This window comes from Erithacus rubecula, assembly GCF_903797595.1.
Source record: "Erithacus rubecula genome assembly, chromosome: 16".
Taxonomy (NCBI): Eukaryota; Metazoa; Chordata; class Aves; order Passeriformes; family Muscicapidae; genus Erithacus; species Erithacus rubecula.
Window position 1 is genome coordinate 3,045,396 of NC_136668.1, and position 24,824 is coordinate 3,070,219.

The 24,824-nt window shown below is 36.5% G+C and overlaps 1 protein-coding gene across 8 annotated transcripts in view; it reads right to left on the minus strand.

Moving 5' to 3' along the window:
* Window positions 1-24,824, minus strand: part of GABRB2 (gamma-aminobutyric acid type A receptor subunit beta2) — a 144,635-nt gene that overhangs the window by 73,296 nt on the left and 46,515 nt on the right. For all 8 annotated transcript variants that reach the window (XM_079320074.1, XM_079320076.1, XM_079320072.1 and 5 more), the window contains one exon: window positions 24,110-24,330. In XM_079320074.1, the coding sequence (XP_079176200.1) occupies window positions 24,110-24,330 (221 nt within the window). The remainder of the gene's footprint in view (window positions 1-24,109; window positions 24,331-24,824) is intronic.

Sequence of the window (24,824 nt, forward strand, 5' to 3'; positions counted from 1 at the left end):
TTTTTTAATTTTCAAAGAATTTTTTAGGTTTTGCTTTTGCTGATGTCAAAGAGGATGATGTTCCCTCATTCTTTACTCCCTGAACAGGTCTCAAAACAAACTGTCATTCACCAGATCGTCAGTTTTAAAAACAGAGCATACCAAGCAATCTCTCAAATTAAGAGCCACAGATCTGTGCCCCAGGGAAGCACATCCAGAGCAACCTGGCCCATTGCAGCTGTAATGTCCTTGCTACTTGCCACAAAGTGCTCTTGCAAAATGCATCTCCTTACCTCTGCTGACACACCCTCTTTCAGTCTCTGAGAGGTGAACCACTATCAAACAGCTGTACAAAATAATTTTTTAGAACAAATATGGGAACATGAGAGCTGGAAGCACATGCAATTGCTAAGCTCATCAGGAGGAGAATGATATATCCACAATCTCCTCTGTCTCCAGCTTCTCTCTCCCCTCGTGCATCTTGGAGGCTTAAAACAGTGTCACAAGCAAAAAAGAGAATCAGAAACTGTCTCTTTCTTACTTTTAGGGCAGAGTAAGAGACATGCACTCAAATATGTAATTTTACTCTACTGACATTCTTTGAGACATCACTGTGACATCAACAGTCAATAAAGGCAGAACACAAACAAATAGCATACATGATTTAAAGCTCCAAAGTACCTGAAGTACAGCTGTCAGACTTAATGCAGCATAGTAGACTATGCTAATGTATTACACTACCATTGGCTAGACCAACACTCTGACACTAATATCTCAGTTTGCTTTTAATTTTATCAAATGACCATTATTTGTAGTTAGTAGGTTGTAATGCTTCAACCTGTGGCAATAAGGGGGTGGGGATGGTGAAGTGTATGGGTAGGTTGTGATGTCTACAGCAGATTTTTTAAAACAAAAAATTCTGCAGTGCACAAAAATGTGCTGTGTATCTATGTATCTATGCATACATGTGTAACAGCTACTAGTAAAACAGAAATGGTTACTTTAAAAACCACATATTTCAGGACTCAACTCAAAGGAAAATTGGAACCCTCTTCTTAAATACTTCAAAGTATCTGTCTTCCTATAGGCAGTGGGTCTCAAAATGTATGAAAGCATGATTTAAAAAGAAGAAAAATAGCTTTGAAACACACAGAACAATTCAATCAACTGTGCAGCCATATAAGAAAACACTACTAATTCTGTTTTGTGTTCATATTCATCATGAGTGACAAAACACAAATATATTCACATACATATATATACATAACAACATAAATATCATATGCTCCCAGCCATACTTGATGAATGCTCTTTCTGACTTTTAGGGCTTATTCTGCAGCTGTATTTTCCCTTTTTTTTTTTTTTTCCTTTTTTTTTCTCCCCAGCCAAATACCATTTTCAATCCCTGACAATCAGGATAACAAGGACTGAGTGTCAGTGATTGTCAGTGTCAGTATCTCACCAAATTTTTATCCTTGATTTTACATAAATCTTTATTACTAATAATTCCTGAACTGTACTTCATAACTCCATCACCCAAGTCAATTTTTATATTTAACACAGAGGAGAAGCTGACCACAATATTCATGGCACAAGACCTCAATTAATACCTAGTACTGATCCATAATTTCATTCCTAAGAATCTTTTTACTATTGTTTATATCAATTTTCTTTTACATAATTTGATTTACTGATTCCTGTAGCTGTTAAAAGAAACAGTAAAACTGCTGCCAACAAACCTATCATCTTATTCCAAGTGGTTTTAGGTTTTGCATTTTATTCCAAAAAGTCACCATCATATGACTGCAAAAATGTAGTAAGTGTAATTGGACTGAATTATTCTTTTTTCCCCCACAGTCCTGACATCAGTAGATCACACACACTGCACACAAAGAGATCATTGGCCAGTTTTTAAAACTGTGTTTAATTCATGCCCTTAGGAGTGTCTACATGGACCACCAAGGGCCTATTTCCAGATATTAGAGTGGTAAAACTGACATAATCCATAACAACCTGGAACATTGCACAGCATTAACAGATGCACTGTAAAATTACAGATAAGTCCTTGGGGGAAGGTTTTAATGGTTCTTTTGCAGCAACTGTTATGTCCATAGGGTAGTGATTACTGAATAGTGTCGATTTTATCACTTAGGAATGAGAGCATTTTTCCCTAGAACAGGGAGAAATTTAGTGGGTCAACAGCACTCCAGGTAGATAGGTACCAAGAATATGAGGGGAAAAAACCCAACCAAAAGCCAAAAATAAAGGTATAGTAAAATTCAGTTTTGATATTGGTGTTAAGGTTGCACCATATAGGTAGTACTTCACATGCCCTCTTGCATGAGTACAGGACTGCAAGAACTGTAGATCCAAGTGTCTAAACAGGCATCAGACATTGGCACCTCACAGAACTGCAGAGGAATAGGATAAAGACAGTTTTAAGACAGAATGAATACTTTCAGTGTCAGAACCTCACCTGAGATTCAGATATTTTAGCCTAATGTGGCTAATTGCAGACTACTTTAAACAACTTTTCTCACTTCTTTACTTTGCTAGAACTGAACCACTCCTCCTCACCTGCTTGCCATGATCTACAGAAAGGCTGCACCCACTTGGTAAGTGGGTGGGAGCATTTATTACCAAATAAAAAAGGACAACAATTCTGCTGCTAATTGCTTTTGAATTGCTTCATTTTGTTTCAGTGATGTTTTTATTTCCAGAAGATTTGTTTTGGTTGTATCAGGTATATCACATAATTTATTCTGTAAAATAGACTGTTAATTAATATTTTTTTTAAATATGTTTTATCAAGTAAAGGTTCAGTGCCTATATTTAATCCTACAAGTTACCTAAGCAGACGTCCAAGCAGGACACCAAAGCCTGCACAGAGTAAATAACATCTGACAAATATGGAGAGTACAAATACAGATATTTGTAAACAGGGTATTCCAGGATAATATTTTAAATTTATAGAAGAGAAGTCACTCACTTAAAATGACTACCAGAATTCTTGAAACTGGCTACAATTTATTCAATGATTTGTATTAAGTTATTATTTATAAAGCATAGATGAAAGAAACACATATGTAAATCATCCTTTATGAACACACTAAGAATTAACACCTAGGCATATAAAGCTACAGATCTTCATCCCTCACTTGAGCCTGGTGTGTCCAGAGTGTCAGTGTGACTTCTGCCCAATTATCAGCTGGAACTGAGGCTGTTTAAGCTGTCTTGAACAAATCACTCATTTTTGCATTGTAGTTACATAGCTCAACAACTATTCCCAAGCAGACAGTATTTAATTGAGGAAATTTAGGAGATATTTTTAGCCTAATTCACAGCAAATATATTTCAAATTACAAATGTCTATTATCATCAAATGACTTTACATAAGGCTCCTGTGGTGGTGGACAGACAAGAAAAACACCTAGAGATTTTTTTTTTTCTAAAAATGCTGTAATGGTGAGTTGGGAAAAGATCTTTCTTATTCGTATAAATGCTTTAGGATATGGGCAAAACACAAACAAACTTATTCTGCACAGTTTATTCATAAATATTGCTTTTTTTTTTTCCTGCTCAGGCTAATCTGCAAGTGGAGATCTGTGGGGAAAACCCATTTTGCAGCTATTTCTGATCCTGCTTCCTCTTTTCTCTCTTCTGACAGACAGGTCTACTGACATGCCCAAGCCAGTACAATTCTTTTTTATTTTGACAGTGAAAAAATAAATTACTTAGAATTGCCTTCTATCACATTCCAGATGTCATGACTGGCCTCAGCGCTCTCTCATCTATTTTGTTAGACTTGTATTGCCCATTTCATATCTGATCCATTTGGGACACCAAATACTCTTATTGCTTTAATATATTATTAAGGCAGCAGGAATATGGTTTTGAAAATGGGAAGCCATGTTCCCCTTGAATATTTCAAAACCAGTACCTACATCAATTCAACTCAGCTTTAGCTAAGAATTTATTGGATGTGTGAGAGAAGCATAACAATGAGTCAAATCTAATGACTAAAATTAACAGGTGTCTAAGTTAACTCCAGTCATCCTTCTGGAACCCAACTCTTGTGCCAAAATTAGGATGCTCAGTCACGACCTTTCTCTTCCTCATCCTTATTTCAGAACATTTGTAACTCTGTTCCAAACAGAAACAGGAAAACCAACCAAAAGACTTCTGACATATCAGCTGCATCATACTGGCAAGAACTGAAAGCTTGATAAGCTATATACCACACTGAATGCTGGGAATCTAAACAGAAAATCTGGATAGGGAATATTCAGTTGGTCCTGTCCTGTTAATGAAATAAATCCTTTGAAAATTCTCAGTAAGCAGATCTCAGTGGCCAGAACTCTAATCCATATACTGCAAAAAAACCCCAAAACCAAACCAAAACAAAAAAAACAAAAACAACAACAAAAAAAACCCCCATACAAAAACAAAAAAGGAGTTTCCTCTTCATTACTATATTTTCCTGCACAGTATGCTTTTTAAAAAATTAAATCTGTATTCCCTTAAGACAAGCTTCAGAAATCTTACCGAGGTCCCTTCTTTTCCATTCTAAAGCTAGTAAGATCTATCAGTTTCTGCAGTCAAAGTTATTTGCATTTATGATCGATAAAGCCATTAGATTTGGAAGATACATGACTCTGACCTGCCAAACAGCCTGGTGCCAACAGGATGGTGCTGTATGCAATCCCATTAGCAGATAGGGTGTGACCTGAGTCAGATTAGAATCAGTTGGACTCAGACTCTCTTGGAGACTGTCAGTCTCAAAGATAGTCTGAGTTCAACTGATTCTAATTAGAGTTTAATCAGGTCTCGACTTCCCCTAGATTTATGCAGACAGTGGGGATCACTTTTAACATTCTGTGCACACAGAATTGCATTTTAATGCTTTACACTGCACTGAAAGTTGAATCAACACATGGGCTACATACCAATCCAAGAATGATTTATTTGTATTGTGCACTTTTATAATTTAATTTAGAAAACATTTCCCCACTGCTTTTTCTGTTACCCTGTCTATTCATGAACCTTCTTTTCTCCAAGAAGCAATTTAAAACTAGTTCACGTTTGAGGTAGATGAAAAGTCAGCTGGGACATGTCAGTCCTACCCAACACAGCAAACATACATCTGATGAGAAATTAAATGTTTATGTCAGATATGCCAGACCTGTCTGGGACCCGTTCCTTCAATTCAGGGAGTTTTTAAAGTGATCATTTTGCTGTAGAAAGCCGCCTTTTTCTTTCTTTCTTTATTCCAACCAATTTTTAAAATTACTCCTATGCTTTACTTAAGTCTTTTATACATCAATAATAGGACAATACATGCTGCAACTCAGTAAATCAAATTCAGAGCCTTGGGAAGCATTTACTTGATTAAATGCACAGGTACTCTGGGGTGACTGCAAGCACTGGCATAAAGCAAAAGCACCACTGGCAAGCAGGCTCAGCACAGAGCCATCCCCAAGGCACAGCATGGTGGCTGCTGTGTCCCCTCCTACACATCCTCACCCACTCGTGAGCCCAGGTATGTGAGCAGATCCAGCCACAGCCCTTCAGCAAAATCTACAGAACCACAGAATTGTGTACATGTCAACACTGCTGTTACTTACCATGGTAGTTTGCACTGTCCACCTGGCAAGATCTTTTAATTTTTTTCAATGTACAAGGATAACACTAGCACAGTAACAAAACCACCACTCTCTCCATGAGGCAGACTGGTCATGGGAAATATGCTGGAAGAGCATTTTAAAAATGACTACTCAACAGCAAAGTCTTAGCAGGGATGGGGACTTCAAGTTAGAGCTGTGGGCAGTATGAGGACAGAAGGAGATGAAGCTGTGTACAAAATGGCCACACTTCCATGGGCAAGCAGGTTTCCCAGGAGATAAGCATGGGATGATACATGAAAATTATCGGTGCCGTGTTTTAAATGGGTAAGACAATTCTCTATAAGTCAGTCCAGCATTTTTCTCATTTCCCTGTACACGTTCTCAAGGATGTAGTTAAATGCTGTGTTAGGAGAAATATCCATCTGTTTGGTTCATTCTGGGTTTTCTTAATTGTCACAACATATCAGTATTTTTGATGTTAATTCACTTTTAGATATATCAAGAACTGACCAGAATTCATCACTACTGTCATGCATTACCTACATTCATTAAACCTAATGTTATAACTAGTGACTCTGCAAAACCTCTCTCAGGTGGAAAATCTCATTTCTAACCATAGACCAGAAAATTAGTGAACAATGTCAGCAATTTAATAACTCTCCTGTTTAAGGTTAAATGTTTTTCTCCTGTTGCCTCTCCAAGCTGACAAAACAGAAGAGTAACCACATGAATATCAGTATTGCATTACAGAAATCATTCTTTGGAATTTAGATGGGAGTATGTTTATATTGTGATCTGTGAAAAATGCATGTGTGATTCATGTTACGAGGTGATAATAAAAGTAAAACCATGTGAATCGTGAGTGGAATAAGTGCTTGGGATGATTATTAAAATCAATGTTAAGAGTGTCAAATAACACATGGAACAAAAGATAAATTGTAACAATTATTGCTTAGGAGAAATGCTTGCTTAAGAGGATTTGTGATTTTGCCTACTTGCATAAAAATAAGGAATTTGTGGTTATAATTTGCTTGCATAAAACGAAAATAAGCAAATTGTGAAAACTATATTAAGCAAATAACTATAGTTATCTAAATAGCTCATAACTACGCACGCAAAAAGAAAAGGTTAGCAAAAACACATTGAGGAAGACAATGAGCCTTCCTCCAAAAGACCACTGAAAGAGGGCAGATGATCCTCCAGGAACAGCCAACGCCTGTGCAAAGGCAACCATCGATGTGGATCAAGGAAATGAAAGAAGGAGGATACCGGGAAAACGAAACTGAGACTGAATAAAAAGGTGGAACTGATGCTGAGCAGCGTGCGTCATTGGAGCCGTGACTCCCCGGAACACACAGGGCTGTTTGCCTGCTGCTTTTTCTATTAATAAATAATCATTGGAGAGATCGTAATTCCTCGTGAGTTTGTAACATGATCCACATTTCACAGAGACACATAAACCAAAGCACTGTGGTGGTTTGTATAAATTTCCTAAAGTTTTTCTCTGCCAGGACTTGGGCAGCCTCCCTTGGACCTGACAAGGACCAATTGGTGTCTGATTTTTAATACTGACACAGTGTTACATCAATGGAAAGATTTATGCAGCTTTGTGAAACACACATGTAAAAATGAGAAAAGGTTGAGAAAGCTCTTTTTCCCTTTGGGCCCTGAAACAGCAGTTCCAAACAGCCAAGCTCGCCTCACCGCAGTGCCTGGGAAAATGACAACAGCCCCGTTCCAGCAACACCCCATCACCCTTTGCCTGCCTGCAGGGGGGAGGGAAGACCAGCAATCCAAACTAAAATTAAATACAACAAACACCAATTACTGTATATGTTTTGGTTTAGAGCAAATTTGGGAGGAAACTTCTAGATGGGGTTTCTCTAGGATGCAGATTCAAGCGGTCTCACCCCCAACTCGTTTGGGAAAATATTTCCTTGGAGAGAAGTGGAAAAAACCTGTTTATTTAACAGGCAAAGCACTCCCCAGCACAAAAAAAGTGAGCAGTACTAAACAACAAAACCTTTCACTGCTCTGATGAGATGACAAATTCAGAATGTCTCTTTCATGGGCTGCAGCTCGGCTCACTCAGTCCAGTATTGGTCTTGCCAGCATTGGGAAATGCCGTGGCCCAGGCCAGACCCCAGGGGGCCACAGGTACAAGCTCCAGGTGCTCGTCTGGGTTTTCAGTCTAGAGCAGGTTCAAACACTTCCAACAAAAAGAGAAAAAACACAATCCAGGGAATTTTTCGGCCTCAGCTAGTGAAAAAATAAGAGCAAAGGAGAGCTCTCTCCTGCTGTCCACTGCAGACAACACCGTCTGTGTGAAGGATGTGGGAGAGAGAGCAGTCTCTGATAACAAACTCTGCACCTCTTCTCCTTCACCCCTGGAATGAGCCTTAAAGCTGCATATCTTAATATCCAACACACAGAACAGACAATTAGGGATACAAGCATCAAAGTCACCCCAGGACACTCCCTGCCTCTCCAAACTGACAAAAGAGAAGAGTAATCGCATGAACATCAGCACTGCATTACAGAAACCATTCTTTGGAATTTGGATGGGAATGTGTTTATATTGCAATCCACATTTCACAGAGACAAAGAAACTGAGGCAATAACCAGCTTGCTCAAAATGACTCCACTTTTCAGAATTTTCAACAGTACCCATCTCAAATTTTTGAAAGCATTATGAGTGTTTTTGTGGTGCAGTGGATCTATCTCAGCATTTCATTTACTCCAAGTCTCCTTCTATCAACAGATTTAAACATGACTGCAGTAATACCTTAAAAGTTAATTAATAATGTCTGTGTTCTTGGAATAGGAGAGATACTCCTAAATTTGGAATACCAGCACCTCCCTTAGACAGCAAACTATATTATGCAAAGCCTCTGCATTTTCTGTATTAGGCAACAGAAATCATGCTCTGGGTCAAGCATACAACTCTGTATGGAGGAAAACCACATTCCCTTCAGGTTCTTTCTATTTTTTAGGTTATTTCTTCATTCATATTTCTGACTGTTCATATCTTGGAAACCTTGACACATGCCAGACACAGCCCTAAGAGTCCCTCTTAGAATCACTTCTTTATGTAACTCCCAAAGGCTCACCATTCTGTGGCCCCTGCATGCAGCTTCAAGTAGAGGTGCATTCATCCCTGTATGGCCAGAAACAATAAATATGTACTCACTAATGTGTCCTAGGTTACAATGTAAAGATATGCCCAAAAGAATGTATTCTATTGCCATCTGCTGAAACCAAGTGGGGCAGTGATTCTTATCTCTGTGGGAGATATCATCTGCTAATGGCCCAGCTGTTAAAAACCAGGTGGGGCAGTGTTCTTTATCTTTCCCATGACCCATCCTTCCTCCAGGAAGATATCTGCTTTTAATGGGTCATTTAGTCCCACTGCATGACTGATAAAATTACATCATCCCATTGGGAGATGCTTCACTCAGGGGGAGGAGCCAAGCCTTTCCCACCCAGATAAAAACTGAAATTTGGAACACCAAGGCAGCACTTACCCACTGGTTTCTTGAGGACGAGAGCTACCAGACCAGTCTACAGGAGCACTACTTCAACAAGACCACTTCATCTGGACTGCTATAAGCACCCAGACTAGTTGGGTGTCAGGTTATATTCTGATTCTGTCAGTGTACTATGTACTTTTGTATTTATTTTATTTTTTCTCTTTTTTTCCCCTATTAATTTGTATTTCTGACTTGGAGTCTCTTACTGGTTTTGCATTCAAACCAGTACATAAGGTGACCCCCCGGGGTAGAACTCTCATTGCTAGGAAAAGAAGTGTAGCTTTTAAAAAGTAACCATGAACTTCCTTTAATTGTACCTGCAGAACAGGATCTTTCCTAAACAAACAAATGGCAAACTAGACCAAACCAAATTACCCTAGTATTTGCAAACAATGATCAGGAACACAGCAGTATACTTAAAAAGAAAACAAGCCTTTACATTATAAATGAATTATATAAAATCTGCGACTTTTTTGGAGAATAAACCGAGAAAATGTTTGAACACAGAAATGTCAATACTGTTGGGTGAAAGAATCAATAATAAAAAATCTAGGGAATTAATGGCCATGAAAGACAGATGTAATCAAAGAATAAAATTTTAAGCTGTTTTCTTTGTTAGTTGTGCCTAAATTACTCCTGTTGTTTCTTGCAAACCATAAAAACAAATAAATGCATGAGTAGAAAAGCAAAACAATAAAGCAGTAGAAGTATTTATTTTCTACCTGCCACATACAAATTGCACTCAAATTCTAGTAATTAAAAAAGAAACCCTTTTAGTGAAACTTAAACACTTGTAAATCCTGACTTAAGTTCTGGCAAGTTTACAGACTGAAAATTCTGAGAATCTCTGAAACACAGAAGGAATGAATGGCTTACAGTTACCTGCATAAACCTGGCACTGCAAATTTCACATGTTAGTAGAGATGAAGATGAAAATTCAGTGCTCCTGGCTATGATTTACTTGAAGGTTTCAGGCAAAGTTTGGCACAGGTGTACTTAAAAGAAGAAAGTGCATGTGCAAATTCTGCCTCTTAGCAACAAGATGTGATCATAGTATTGGATTTAAAAGGCAGCTGATGAATCACAAACCCTCATAAATAACAAGATGGCAATACACCCTTTCTGCACAGTGTAAATGCCACGAGAGGAGGAGATGGAAAGGGAACTATTACATAGCTAAGCCACTACCATCTGCACAATTAATATATGCTCTAAGCAATGAGGGAGTAGGAGGAAAGGCATCATCACTAATGACTATGTAGTCATTAGCCAAGATCCTCACTTTCATTGGACAAATAAATTAAAATTCACATTTACTGAAGCTGTCATAGTGGCTCCAAAATAATACTCTAAAAATGGTCCCCTGAATTTGGATGAAAATGATGTCTTTTGAAAGAGTAGTTGGTAAGCAGAAGCATGGCATCAAATACACTGACCATCCAGAGATATTAATCTAAGGCAACCCTCCTCCCTTCTCCCTGTCCCCTAAAGTAAGAAAAAAAAAAAATCGAGCACATGGTAAATTTTAGTGAAAAACCATGAGTCAGGATAATAAAAGTCTGTAATTCATTGAAAAACTGACTGCAAAAACACATTGCTTTTCTTAAAGTTTTGGAGCTTAGAGAAATTTTTCATTAGAAAATTGCTAAACAAAAGCATGGATGAGCACAGTGATAAAGTAAAATAGTAAAACTAAGCAAAGCCAGAAGGGGAAAGGATAATGCATTTTCAAAATAATCATAAGAAAGCAGTAGTCAGTGTTGAGTCTTGGTCTTACTTGAGTCTTACTATATTTGATGAATTAAAAATTAGAGGGGGGAGGGGCACTATTTTCATTACTAAACAATATTAAAAAGAACACAAAAGTTACATTCAAACAGAGAAAGGGAATGCTTTTGCTGACCCTTTGTACCAACACTGAGAGGGACTTCTTTACCTAAATGGAAACTCTCCCATGTTCCTGGGCACAAAACACCTTCACTAAAACTTTTTTAGTAGATAAATCCCCTGAGGCAGAGCTGAGACCCTGTTATCCTAACTGGCATCAGACTTTCAGAATGGAAGACAATAGATTGTCACACTAGGCCTGAACTGTCAACATCTTTAAAAAACCATTTAAAGACCATATTTTCCAGGGCTGGTAAGAGGAACAACAAATAACTGTGAGGAATAAAACTTTTCACTTGCTCATCCCTGTCTAAACTAATGAGCAGAATGAATCCTGATACCCTGCTCATTTCTCTCAATGACAAACAGAATTTTAAAAGTCTCAAAGTTTAAGGATACTTTATTTCTATAAGTAGGGGTGCAGTTCAGGGGTTGTACCATGGGCACAATATTACATTTGCCACATTCCCACCCTATTTTGCAGGAATGTGAAATTTAGGATTTCTAGGAGTGATATTCATCTCAGCAGTCTCTCCAGATTTATCAGCTTGGCCATCACATCTAGCATCACAAATCTACTGATCCAATACTTTACAAAGCAAAACAAAAACCTGTTTTTTATTACATATTCCACCAAAAAATACAACTTAATAAAAAAGGTATCAAAGTGAAAAAAAAAACTGCTTTACCAATGTTTTTTTTCTTTCATATGGGGTAAGTAATAATTATCTTTGCCTATCTGAAGTTTGAGCATTGCATCCATTAATCACATATTTTCTAATTGCTTTATATTGATGCAATAGTCATACCTTCCTCTGAACAAATTACTAATAAGGTTCTTTAATACCTGTAATGGCAGGAAACATTTAACATTTACTTTCATTCTTGACATTAAACAATAACTACTCTCCATGCTCTTTTACTTGTCTTCAGTTCTGTGGGGAAGTGTTCCCCACTGCTGATTTCAGTGCCTTGGTTCAGTCTTACCCCTGTTTCTAAAACCAGGACACAGCAAATTTTCTTAGCAATCCTATAAATCATAAATATAGATTGTACTGAAATTAAAGCCATATTGATATAAAATGGAAAGATGATCCCTAATGAGAATTGAATGAGGTGAAGCAGAGAAGATGAGAGTAGATAAGACAGCTGGAATGGGAGTCTATCTCATTCAATACAAGAAAAATACCTTAAACACTCATAAAAACAAAACATTAACACAGAAAAAAACCAACCAAACAAACAAAAAGTGCAAATAAACAAAACTAAAGAAACTACCAAAACACTTACCATAATATCCCAGTATCAGATTCTGAGATAACCTTTTGGAACTAGTGTTAAGTGTTCAATTTCAAAAATAGAAAGGGTGCTGTGATATAAGCTTTGGGTCTGTCCAATTAAATCAAAGGAGGAGCAGAAAAGAGATGATGACTGCAGGCCTGACTTAAATGGCAAAGTGCAGCTGTTGTTGATTTACATGAGCGGGACCTCACCTGCAGCATCAATAGTAACCTACAGAACCACCTATGGAGGGGAAAGGTTTCCTTCTAATCCTTATCTACAAAGATCTTTATATGCTCAATCAGATTTTAATTTCTTCTAGGATTGTAACTTGCCTGCTCAGATTTTTCAGGGTTTTTTTCTTGTATTTTAATATCTTTTTTTTTTTTTTAACCATAATTCTGAATACTGCAGTATATGCATCTGGAAATTACTCTAGGACCCTTCAAAGCCAGACTAAGGTTTTTGTATTTGTATTATACAGACATGTATAACTGCAAAATAAGAACACCTTATTGAACACCAGCATTCAACATTTTATCCATATCTTTCAGTTTTAATAATGGGCAAATAATTTACTTGAAATTATGCTGTGACTTCTTTATAACATAAAACCACCTTGCATTAGAAGATGAAGATGGAAGGCTATGAAAAAGTATTCTTGAGTTTATCTTCAGTACCTCCTTCTTCAAAAAGAAATAAACTGCTCTGGTTGGGAAAAGGGGTGGATGTTTCTTTAACACACAGCAGTATCCCTGGAAAAAATGTTTTTCAGATAAATATTGCAGCTCTTGAATGCATTTCTGGAAGTTACATGAAATGACTGTTTAATGATGTATCTTTCTTACAGCTCTCTACCACCTATTTAAAAATCCAACAGCAACAAAAGTCATCTCCTCTCTGCTGTAAGTGCCATTTCTCCAGCCACACTAATGCAACACTAATGCTGTGAAACAATATCCATAGGCATTTCAGGATAACCATAATGTAATATTTTACATTCCAGCTCTATGTGCTTTGGAGACCCCTTGTAGAAGCATCCCACACACTGATGTTTAAAGATGCACAGTGCTTTATTCTCAGTTGTTTGTCAAGAATAAGATATACCCCGAGATGGAACTATGAAATAAGCTCCTGTTGTTTGTAATGAAAACTAGAAGGAGAGGCATGAATATTCAGCATTTGCCTCTGTGCCTTCATGTTTTCCATCTTGTGCACCGATGGTCATCTGCTTTTTACAGACAGAACCAAAGGGAAAAGACATGAGACATCTTCTAGAGAGTGAATGATATGATAAAAACACAGGTGATAATATCTCCCTGAAAAGACAGAGCTTATCAGTAAAGTTTAACAATAATTTACCTCCTCAGCAAATTACAAACAAATGTCCTGCAGTTATCTGAGTTCAAGGGATTTCTAAGATCTTTCAAAGTAGTTTTCATTGTCTGAAATTTATAATATTTTGGTAAAAACATCTATGAGATAGACTGTAACAAGCTTTATGGTTACAGTAAATTAACATTTTCTTGGTTTCCCATGTCAGCAGAAGCATTCCAAATTTTGTTGTGTTTCTTCCTATGCAGTATCAGCCATATTGCCTCGTTGAGGTACAAGACTATTATTCTAAAGTGCACATCTTGTTAAGTTAAAAATCCCCAAAGCTACAAAAAGATCTGTTGCTGATAGATAATTTTTGCTATCATTTCTACCAGTAACAAATGCTGTAAAAACTTGCACAATGAAGAAATTCTCAATAACAAAAGAAAATAAGAGAAGACAGGATTTGTGGATGTCAACATTATAAGGAGGAACATTTTCCTTCTAGCTCCAATATTTCTGATGCTTACCCAGATATCTCCAAATGGGGATAGGTTCTGTATTGATAGACAGAACACACTGAAGTAGGTTAAAAAGTTACGATCCCTAAGAAAGAAGCCAGCCAAATAATGCTGGGCCACTTGGTCATAATCCTGCTGTTCCAGTTTCCATGAATGCAAATTAAACTGAGATCTCAAAGTGTTTTCCCAACAGCTACACATCCCAGGTTTTTGTCCATTCTGACACAGAAGAGAATGCACCATAGAATTTTTCAATACATACTGAATTAATATTCCATTACTACTTTAAATAGGAAAAAAGTTGGCATGCAACACCTTCTACAGTAAAGATATCTTAGTCTTGTAGGGATAGTTAAGGTCTATCATTATATTTTTTATGTGAAAACAAATGTTAGCTTTATAATCCTCAGTGACTTTACAACCCTGTAAAAGGCTTTGGGAAAAGAAGATATTTCCACATTAAAAAGTCATATACTTTCCTATGCCTTTCACTTTTCAAGATAAATTTTTGGAGCAAATATTTTAAAATGTCAGAGTTTCAATAAACAATCTTGAGACAGATCCCTGTCAGTGAATGAAAACTAACCCATAAGCTGTAAGTATTTTTTTGGGCAACACACACAATAGCAGGGGGCTATTGTGCAGCAGAAAAATTATGATATAGTTGCCATTGTAGAAAGACAATGGGGTGACTGGCACAACTGCAAGGCTCAGTTCAGGGTCCCTCCCTGCAAGGAACACATAGAGGCATTGGAGGAAGTCCAGAGGAGGGCAGTGGAGCTGGGACAGGGTTTGGAGTGTGTGTCTTACATGCAGCACCTAGGCAGGCTCAGTGACCTCACTCTCTACAGCTCTCTGGCAGGAGATCGTAGCCAGGTCAGGGTCATTCTCTTCTACCAAGTAACAAGCAAAGGGCAGGAGTAAACAGCCTCAGGTTGAGCTATGAGAGGTGTAAATTGTACATTAGGAAGAATTTCTTTATTGTAAGGGCTGTTAAGCATGGTAATGGGCTGTCCTAAAGAGGAGGAGTAACCCCTGGAGGGATTTCAAAGGTGTGTGCATGTGTCAGCAGCAGCCACCATAAAAAAAGATATGGTAAGCTGTTGAAGGTGTAATGCATCTTCAATATTTTGCAAATTCTGCAGTTTTTTTTTTTTTTTAAAGTGTTCTCAAAAATGACACACTCTACTACATGAAGATGGAAAAACAGTGACCTCTGAATTCAGAAGCTGAGCAGGATAAGGCAGTCTGGCCAACCCTCCCTGTGAAATGCTGAATGTGGACTTTCAGCCCATATGTGAGAATCACTTAGGGTCCTGAAGATTTGCTTGTTTCTGAACAACTGCCAGAAAAGATCATGTCCACAGAATACAAACCCTGGGGATCCTTACTGTATTGATTACACCACTTTGAAACACCTTCTGCTACTGGAACAGCAGTGTCTGGGGAACAGTCTCCAGGTCATGTCAGGGAGGTGATTGCTGAGGTCCTTTTTGTTATGACACAAGGAACATGCCTCGTGTAGCTCTTTCCTTGTGATTTGATCTCACAGTCTCTTCCTGGCCGTGAAACATTCTTGCCATCTGCTTATACAGATGGCACATTTATGTAAATTTTTAAAAAGGGTTTTCCAAACATTTTCTCTTCTCTCTTCTCTGACAGTTCTAGACTAGCAGATGCAGTAAATGTTCTAGGAATGACTATTCAGATTAAAAAAAAAAAAAAAGCAGCAGAAAGAAAAATCATGATCTTACAAAAATAATTTAGAGGAGAAAAAAATTATAGTCACTGAACAGCAATTAGAAATATCTGCACTATAGTCTAAAAATCACTGATAGGCATAGCTTTAAAGTGCTCCCCTGCAGAGGCTTACACACATCCTGGGTCTGGAGAACTCACCTGGAAGCACAAACCCCCAGACTCTATAACTCAGTTTCTCTCCTTCTAAGCAGGAATGAAAACTGTCCCAAGAAAAGTTCTCTTGAATTACTTTGCATATTGAAGTCCATAAGAAATTTCAATTTTAAGAGAATTAAAGAAATAGACCCAGAAGATGCAAGGAAAAAAGACCCCAACAAACCCCTAACACTTGAAGAGTTTAGGTAATTCTTATCTTTCAGAAAACATTTTAACATTCTGTAAAGTTTAATAACAAAGTAGAATAAAACATTAGGTGAACAAATCAGCAATTATCTTCCCAAAAATGCATTAAAACAAAGGAAATGTTTTCTGGGGGAAAAAAAAATACCCAAACTGGTTATTTAATTAAAAACTAAATGCAAGTACTTACACCTTCAGATAAGACATTTGGTAGGGGAAAAAAATTCTTTCATTCGAGAAACAGTATTCTAAAATATCTTACATTAAAACTGTTAAAAGAAAAGCTTCATCTGTAAAATCTCAACAACTAGAAAGTGATTCTGTGTGATTCACAAGAGGTATTACTAGTTTTACAGACAGTGTCCTTTTTCTTTTTCTTACACATGCAAGGACACCAACCCTGCTCCTACTTCTGAGATCCATCTCAGATTTTACCAATTTTAGTAAAAAAACCCAATATGTGCAAGTACAATTTGTATAGATACAAATATATTGCATTTATTTATAAAATATATATCATATATTTAAGCATGTGTTTGTGTACATATACTTGGCATCTATCCCATTAGCTGAGTCTTGATCAGAGCATTCTGAGATTTTATCTATGTCCTTCCAACTGGAAAATCTCCCTTCTCAGGATCACCAACTACCAGCTTAAATAATATGATCAAAGACTTTGCAGAAGAGAAATGATAGATTGCTGTAATTTTAAATTATATAAATTATTACATTTTAATTTAAGATCAAATGTTTGATGACCTCTATTTGTTTTTGGAATATGCAATACCCTTGGAGATACTTAAACTATTTCATGGTTCTGTAGCTGATAGGAGTTTTTCTTATTAATAAAGATTAAATGCCACAGTCTATTAGGCAATAAAACTCAGAACTTTTTTCACTTCATTGCAATGTAATAATTTTGGATAATAGGACTTTTAATGGAAAGGATCCCTGTGACTTAAAGCTTTTTTTTTTAAATTAAACTTAATTGAATTAATTATTCACATACTAATGACTTAACAGACACTTAATAAAAAAATAGAAGCCAAAGACCCTTCTGAATACTTATTTCATACTTAAAATCTAATAAAGGGACTGAAATAGAAGGATATTTTGTTTTGTTTATCTTTGTTTTCTTTCAGATAGGGGAGATATTTAAAACACAACTACTCTCCCTCCTGCTGAGGATGAATGGTGAAAAGATGCCATTCCAAATCCTACAGAAAAAAATTCATAATAATCTATGAGTTCATAATTGAAAAGAGATTTTTATAAGAGTCAATTATCTCCTTTTTTTTTTCCCAGAAGTTGCTTCTTGCCTAAAACTGGCTCATTTTGTGAATGGACTGCTGCACAGGAAAAGTGGAACAATGTGATTCTGAGAAAACAAAACAGATTTGTATCTATAATCTGGCCATCCCAAGGTGCACATGAGGGCTGGCATTTTATAATTCTTCATAATAATGCTTGGCACTTATGTAGTGTTTTATGGGATCAAAGCACTTTACAAACTAATTAATTGATCTTCACAACACCCCAGTGAGAAGGTAGGTTTCAGCATTCCAATTTATCAAATGGGATAATTGAGCAGAGAAGCTGGATGATTTGTTTCATGTTCAAGTCTTCAGTTCACAGAAACTGTGTTATTAGAAATAACAGTAGTTGCATTTCTCTGTTTCATTCCTTGGAACGTACAAAAGAACTCTTTGCATGAGAAAGGAATACAGCATCAGGGCCACACCTTGGGCCAGAGATGATATATAAAACAACAATTAATTCACTTAAGCACCATGCTGGGATTCAAGTTCCTTTCCTTATGCTGGATCTATATTGACTGTGCAAGAAAAGAGCCATGATCAGACTTGCCCTGCCCCACGATTTCCAAATAATGAGACTGGGGTGGAAATGTTTGTTAAGGCAGAAATTCTTTGTACTTGAAATTCTCAATAATTGTACAGTATTCAGGGTTTTTTTGAGTCTTTGCAACAGCTACATGACTTCAGTTTGAAATTATGTTTTACTACATTTGCATTTATTTCTGCAATTCCAACAAGTTCCTGCATTGACCACCTTCATACAAGATTTAAGGGTTCTCACACCCTATGTAGAGGGTGTAAGACTATGTATACTAACAGCCTTGAAAATCTGGGCACAGAAATTGAATTCACCTTATTTCTTGTGCAAGAGTAAAGAGCTGCATGTCAGACTGTGAATTAGCTTTGGCAAGTGCTGGCAAAGGAAAAGTCAGTAATTGTATCTATAGGTGTGAGCACCAGCACAAAAAAAATTATCCACTTAACAGAATGGAAATGCTTCTTCACAGACTGATAATTATCATGTTCAAACAAGTCTTACAAAAATTACTTTTTACCTTCTCTTTGCCTATATATCCAAAACTAAGAAAACTTGTATTTTTAATTGGAGAACAGAAAGCGACTGACACTTCAGACATCCTAATAAAAATGTGCATAATATATACTTATTTATTTTAAAAAATGGCAACACTACTCTGAGATGCTATTTGTGCTATTTATGCTACAGGGTACCTCATTATAATGTTTATTTCCTCTTCTTCCCAGAGGCTGGACAAGGCCCCAGTTGGTATGAAGGGCTGCACAGCCAAGAGAGGCACGAATGGGATGGAACTAGAAACACCTGTCCCCTTGACAGGTATCAGGAGCAAGAACAGAACATCCAAAATAATATCTTCTTCCCAGGAAAGAAGTCCAGATTCTTCTTATCTCTTCTGAAATCCCCAAAGTGAGAAAGATTTTGAGAAAACCTTTTGCTTAACATGAATGTGTATTAAAAGTCCTTAAACACCTTCTGTCCAACTTCTGGAAATGTAATATTGTAGCTAAAAAGTAGGACAGGTCTCTTCCTTCTTGCAGAAGATATTTTGGAATAACAAGAATATTTGAAATATTGTAGGCAGTTCCAAGACTTAATTCTAATTCACAGAATCCCAAAATTTTAGGGGGTGCAATGGAGGATCTTAACAACCATCCAGCCATAAACCTCCTGCCATGGGCAGGAACATTTCCCACCAGGTTGCTCAAGCCCCCTCACACCTGGCCTTGAACATTTCCAGAGTTCCAGCCAGTAAAAATGATTAGATGTTTTAAAACAGAAAAATGCAGGTTTACCTCCAAATTATGCTTAGGATTTAATTAAAATTAAGCCCTTTAAAAACAACAACAACAAAAAAACAAACACAACAGAAAACAAAATCCTCAAAACCCAAAAAAATCTCCCACCAAAACCTCTCCAAACAAACAAACAACCCCCCAAACAACAAACAAACAAGAAAACCAAACAACAACAACAAAAACCCACAAAAACCCCCCAAAAACAAAACAAAAAGAAACCAAACCAAAGGAACAGAAAAAAAGCAACAAAATAAAGATGAAATGCTTTACTGAAGGGTAACTGGTGTGAACAATTCAACTCTAAAGGAATGTTGTCTGAGAACTAGAGAGATTTGCAAAGCAATTGCTTTTAAAATTCTCTGTTGGATTTCGTAGACAGTAAGTTGTCTATGAGGAGTTAAACTGCTGAACAAAAATGCCCAGTGTTGTTTTACCAGGGCTAAATGTGGGAGAATCTATTTTATTTGCAGAAGTGAAAATTTCCAAGCAGCTGAAACTGAGTGAGCAGACAGCAGAAGGCACAGCTGAGACAACACAAAATACAGTCATCCAGGACTGCTTAAGATTCATGTGACTCAATGCTGGTAGCAGGAAATAGAGAACAAAGCAAGGCTATCATACATATAATTCTCTCATTTGTGGGAGATTACTGTGTTCTATCAGTCAAATAGGAATTCTTGCTGGCTGAGTTGGAGACTCATAGTTTGTAATGCATTAGATAGATCTTGGCAAGTAAAACTGTTTGGCTTTCAAATGGGAAAAGTCTTTAATTTCTGAAAAAAACCCCCAAAATCTAGAGTTCTGTATGTATTCTATTTTTCTGTAAAAAACCCCACAAACTTCATTTGCAAAAAGCATGAAACCATCCTACTGAAGAGATACAGAAGCATACAGTGCTCTTGGTCATGCAATTATCAGTTCTCTACCCGCAGTCACAGAGCTCTCTTGGGAGGAATGTTGGGAGAAGTGTGTGCAAGAGTCATTATCTCTATAAACAGCCTGGTAATGGTGCAAAACCACACAAAACATCTGGGTCTTCAGCCACTTCTTCAACTATATTTAATCTTTGTATTCTAAACTAAATTTCCCCCCTTACTCTGACACATGGGATTGCAAGACTCTCTACCAGCTAGGAGGCAAGCTCCAGAAAGACACCATAATGTAGTGACACAAAAAGCAGTAATTCTAAATTGGCAAATAAAAGGTTTCTTACTTGTCACCATTCTCAAATCTTGCCTCGTCATTCCTAGAAAATAATTCAAAAAACTTGGTGCTTTCAGAGGCTGCAAAAATCAGAGAAGTGATTCTTCCCCAGGCTTATACAGAAGAAAGCAGAATACAGCTGAGCTTTCCATCCACATTGTAGAACAGGTTTGATGTCAAAAGCCAGGGGAAATTTTATGTGTGTGTGTGTATGTATAATTATTATTTTTATTTACTTATTTATATATACAAACATAAATCTAAGAAATGATAAATAGTAGATGTACTGTAGAACCCATTTCTTCTAAGTGTATTATATAAACCAGATATTTTAACAGAGAGAAATTTAGTTAAAGCTAATTTTCCTCAGTTCTGACTGCATATCTTATTCAAGCTTTACTCAACCTACTGTAAACTCTTTGCTATCCTAGATTTGAATGTCTAAATTTACTGTTTGAAATGTTGTCAAATCACTAATATCCTCTTGCAAGTCATCTTAACTTCCAACATAGTAAATTTCCCTGTAATGACTCTTCATTTAAGACTACATGTTTACAATTTTCTACCATTTAGGTGATTTAAGTATATCATCTATTGAACGTCCTAGTCTTGGCAGCAATGGATAATTTTCTTAACAGATGGAATATGAAAAAACATGAAATAAAATATTTTCTCAAAACATAAATAGCTGGCAGTTATCCCTCAGAAATAAAAGTCCTTCTTAACTTAAAAGCAACCAGCATGTCATATTCTCTGTAAAAAAAATTCAAGAATTTAGTTATGCCCTTAACTAAGGCCCTGTCACAGTGAAGAAGGCAGGCTATGAGGACAACATACCAACCATTGATATGGGTCCATTCATTATCAGCCATTTCTCTTTCTTCCCCTCTTTCTCTCCCCTCTTTCAGCAACAGCATCATCTAGGTGCTCACAAAACTGCTTCTTAGTCCTTCCTCAAATTTACCTTCCCAATGTCAAATCTAATCAGATGTGACATGCACACCATGTTTGGGTTCTGCTCACAAAAACAAAGAGGACAGTGTTAATGGATTACTTCTTGCTGTATGAAATAGAAATTCAACTATAGGGACACAAAAGAAAGGGATGGTTACATTTATACTGATAAGGTCACTAGCAGTTCAATGAATTTGGTTGCAGCAGTCAAAGTAAATGCAACTAAATTCACAGCAACATTTATATGTGTGTGTATATGATGAAATAGATGTATGGGAAGGTAAAAAAAAAAATCAGACTGATACTTAGAGGAATCTAAGTTTAGAAAAATGAATCCCAAAGTAAGAATGTGTGACTGCAAGTATAAGTTAAAGTAAATTAATGCAGCAACAGTAGTCATTTTCAGAATAATAGTATACACGGGGTTTTAGATATGTGAGAAATACAACTAAGCAGGCATTTTTAAGATGTGGAAATTACTAAGCAAAAAATAAATATATCAGTACTGTGGACACTTGAAATAACAATAACTCTGAGTTGAATTTAGATTAAATAGATAGATAAAGCTACTAAAAGCTATAAAACTAAAACCTTAATATTAGAATTACATCACTAATTGCCACTTGGTCCAGGAAGGCAAAAGCAGAATATGGCCAGTCACATAACCCTGTTGTGTTACCACTGGTGCATTTTCCCCATCCAGCCAAGGGTCTGAAAGATGTAGTCAGAAAACCTTTCACAACAGCATCCACATCCATCATCCATCCTGTGCCAGCTCACAGGGCAAAGACAGCACTTGATGTGCACCAAGAAGCCTCTTAAAAGAGATCATCTCAAATGTGAGATTGCTAGGTATACCAGAATCCTAGAAAATTACTTCCTAAAGTGAAATTTTTTACCTGGGAAAAAAAGCTATCTAAATATCTTTAACTCTGGGCTGAGAACAAGTCCTAAAATAGAAAAATAATCCCATTTTAGAATTGTTCTAAAACCATTTTGGATAACATATTGTGATTGCAAGTATTGAAGAAAATAACTCTGGGAAATAAAGGCTCAAAGCATTAATAATCATTCCTCTAATTACATTAAACAGCTTTAAGTAAAAAATAGACACCATTTTGCTTTATTGTATCTCATAAAAGACATTAAAGCTATTTATGCTGAAAGAAAAGGAGAAAGGATTTCACCTTAAACAGTGAAGCAGTACCAACACTGGTTCAGCTCAAAAAAAAAAAAGGAACAACAAAACCCTCAAACTATTAAACAATTAAAACCATTTCATGAAAGGTTTTAAGTTTTTGAAAAACAAATGAACATCAAAAAGAAACTCCCAGAAAACAAGACTTTGTTTTACTTGAATCTTCTGTGGCCAATTTTTTGTGAGCTCTACTTACTATTTACCAACCTTCTAAAAAAACAGAAATCATTACAGATGGTTAAGTAGCCAGAATAAAAATTGCCACAAATACCAAAAAAAAGTTAGCATTACTGAAGACATTAAATCTGATATTTATTTCTAATTTACTCTAGAAGATAATAATAAAGATTATTATTTCAGAATCTTAAACTGAAAACTACACCAAAACCATTGTTATTCTTGCTCTCACTCCATTAATATAAATGTGTGTTATTAATAGGTTCATATTTTACTTTAAACTACAGCTGTGCTTTAAAGAACCAAGTATCTGTTGGCTCACTGAGCAATCACAAAAGCTCCAGACCTGCTCCCAGCCCCAGTGCCAGAGCCTGAACTGCTCCCACAGGAAACACACTGGACACAACAAACATTGGTAAATGCAACACCCAGCTCTGCAGCATTTTCTGAGGTTAACCCAGACAGTGCTTTCCTGCCGTTTTGCTACCCACTCACATGGGACTCAGTCACCTCTGCAGCTATATTTTCAAACCAGTTTCTCAGCAATTATAAATCCTGTTAACATCACTAAACAGACAATTTCCTCCAGAACTTCTCAAGAGTGAAGCCCTTTTGCTGATTTCTCCAGTCACCCCTCTCCATACAGTCATACAGAAACACAGGCTGTAAAACATTTCAAGTCATACCTCCATATCATATCTCATTCATATCTCAGTGAAAATCAGGAAGTTGATTAATGTGGGTAGCAGCACACAAAACAATCTAATATTCAATCAAAAATATTTTTTAAAATTACCAGTTAAACTATCAGTTCAGCTGTCCCATACATTTTCTGGTTTATCTTCTAATCCTTATTTTGTATTTCATATTTCAATTCCTTTGAAGAAGCAGTTCTAAACCAGGCTTTTAATCCAGAATGAGTATTTCAAATAATATTTACAATCTTATCTGTTCTTAATACAAGTATCTGAACTGTTACTAAAAATGGAAGTTTATCTCAAAACATTGTATTAAAAAAAAATCCTTAGATTTAGAATACAACTCTAGAATACTTTTTTTTTTTTCCTGGAATATCATCAGTTATATAGAATACAACAGTAAAAAGAAAAATTATTAAAAAATAAAAAGAGTAAGGGATGTTTTTTATTTTTGGCATTTTAATCATGGTTTAGAAATGGTTGATACTGACCTGAGTCCATACAGGACTGTCCCATCTGGATGCAAACGAATCATTCTGTTCTTCACAGTCACACCATGAACAAATGACTTCTTGTCATTTAGGAAGTAGGTATCAGGCACCCAGAGCTGATCAGCTACTCTGTTGTCCAGAGTGAGGTTTAGAGGTATTACATTATAGGACAGCCTCTTATCCCTCCATGCTTGCTGGAAGTACATTGTCAAGGTATAGTCCTGTGATTAGAAAATACAAACAAACAAGAATTTGCATTGAAACATACATACACAAAAAAAATGACAATGCAAATACACATGTATTCATTATAACAGTTCCTAAAGGCAAACATTTCTGTTCAGAATTTCCATAAGTAGCAGCAGTGAGAACAAAGAAGATGGGGCATTCACATTTTATAAATGACTTGCAAGCTTTTAATATTTAAAAACAAAATGTTAACAATTGTAGAAATTGAACAGCCTGCGATTTCTGTAGCACTTTAAAAGCCTGTGAGTTCCAGGAAATAGGAACATTCACAGATCCAAATTTAATTTCAGGCTCTCCACAGTATTCAGTAGAGTACTGAATCAAACCTTCCGTCTCTGAAGTTGCACCCAAAGTCTTCCCTAAATCAAAATATCTTCAAAGTCTGTTAACTTTGCCCTGAGCACTGAAACCAATGGGAATTTTTTGAGGTTCCTATGCTATACATTCTTAGTCTTAATTTTACAGA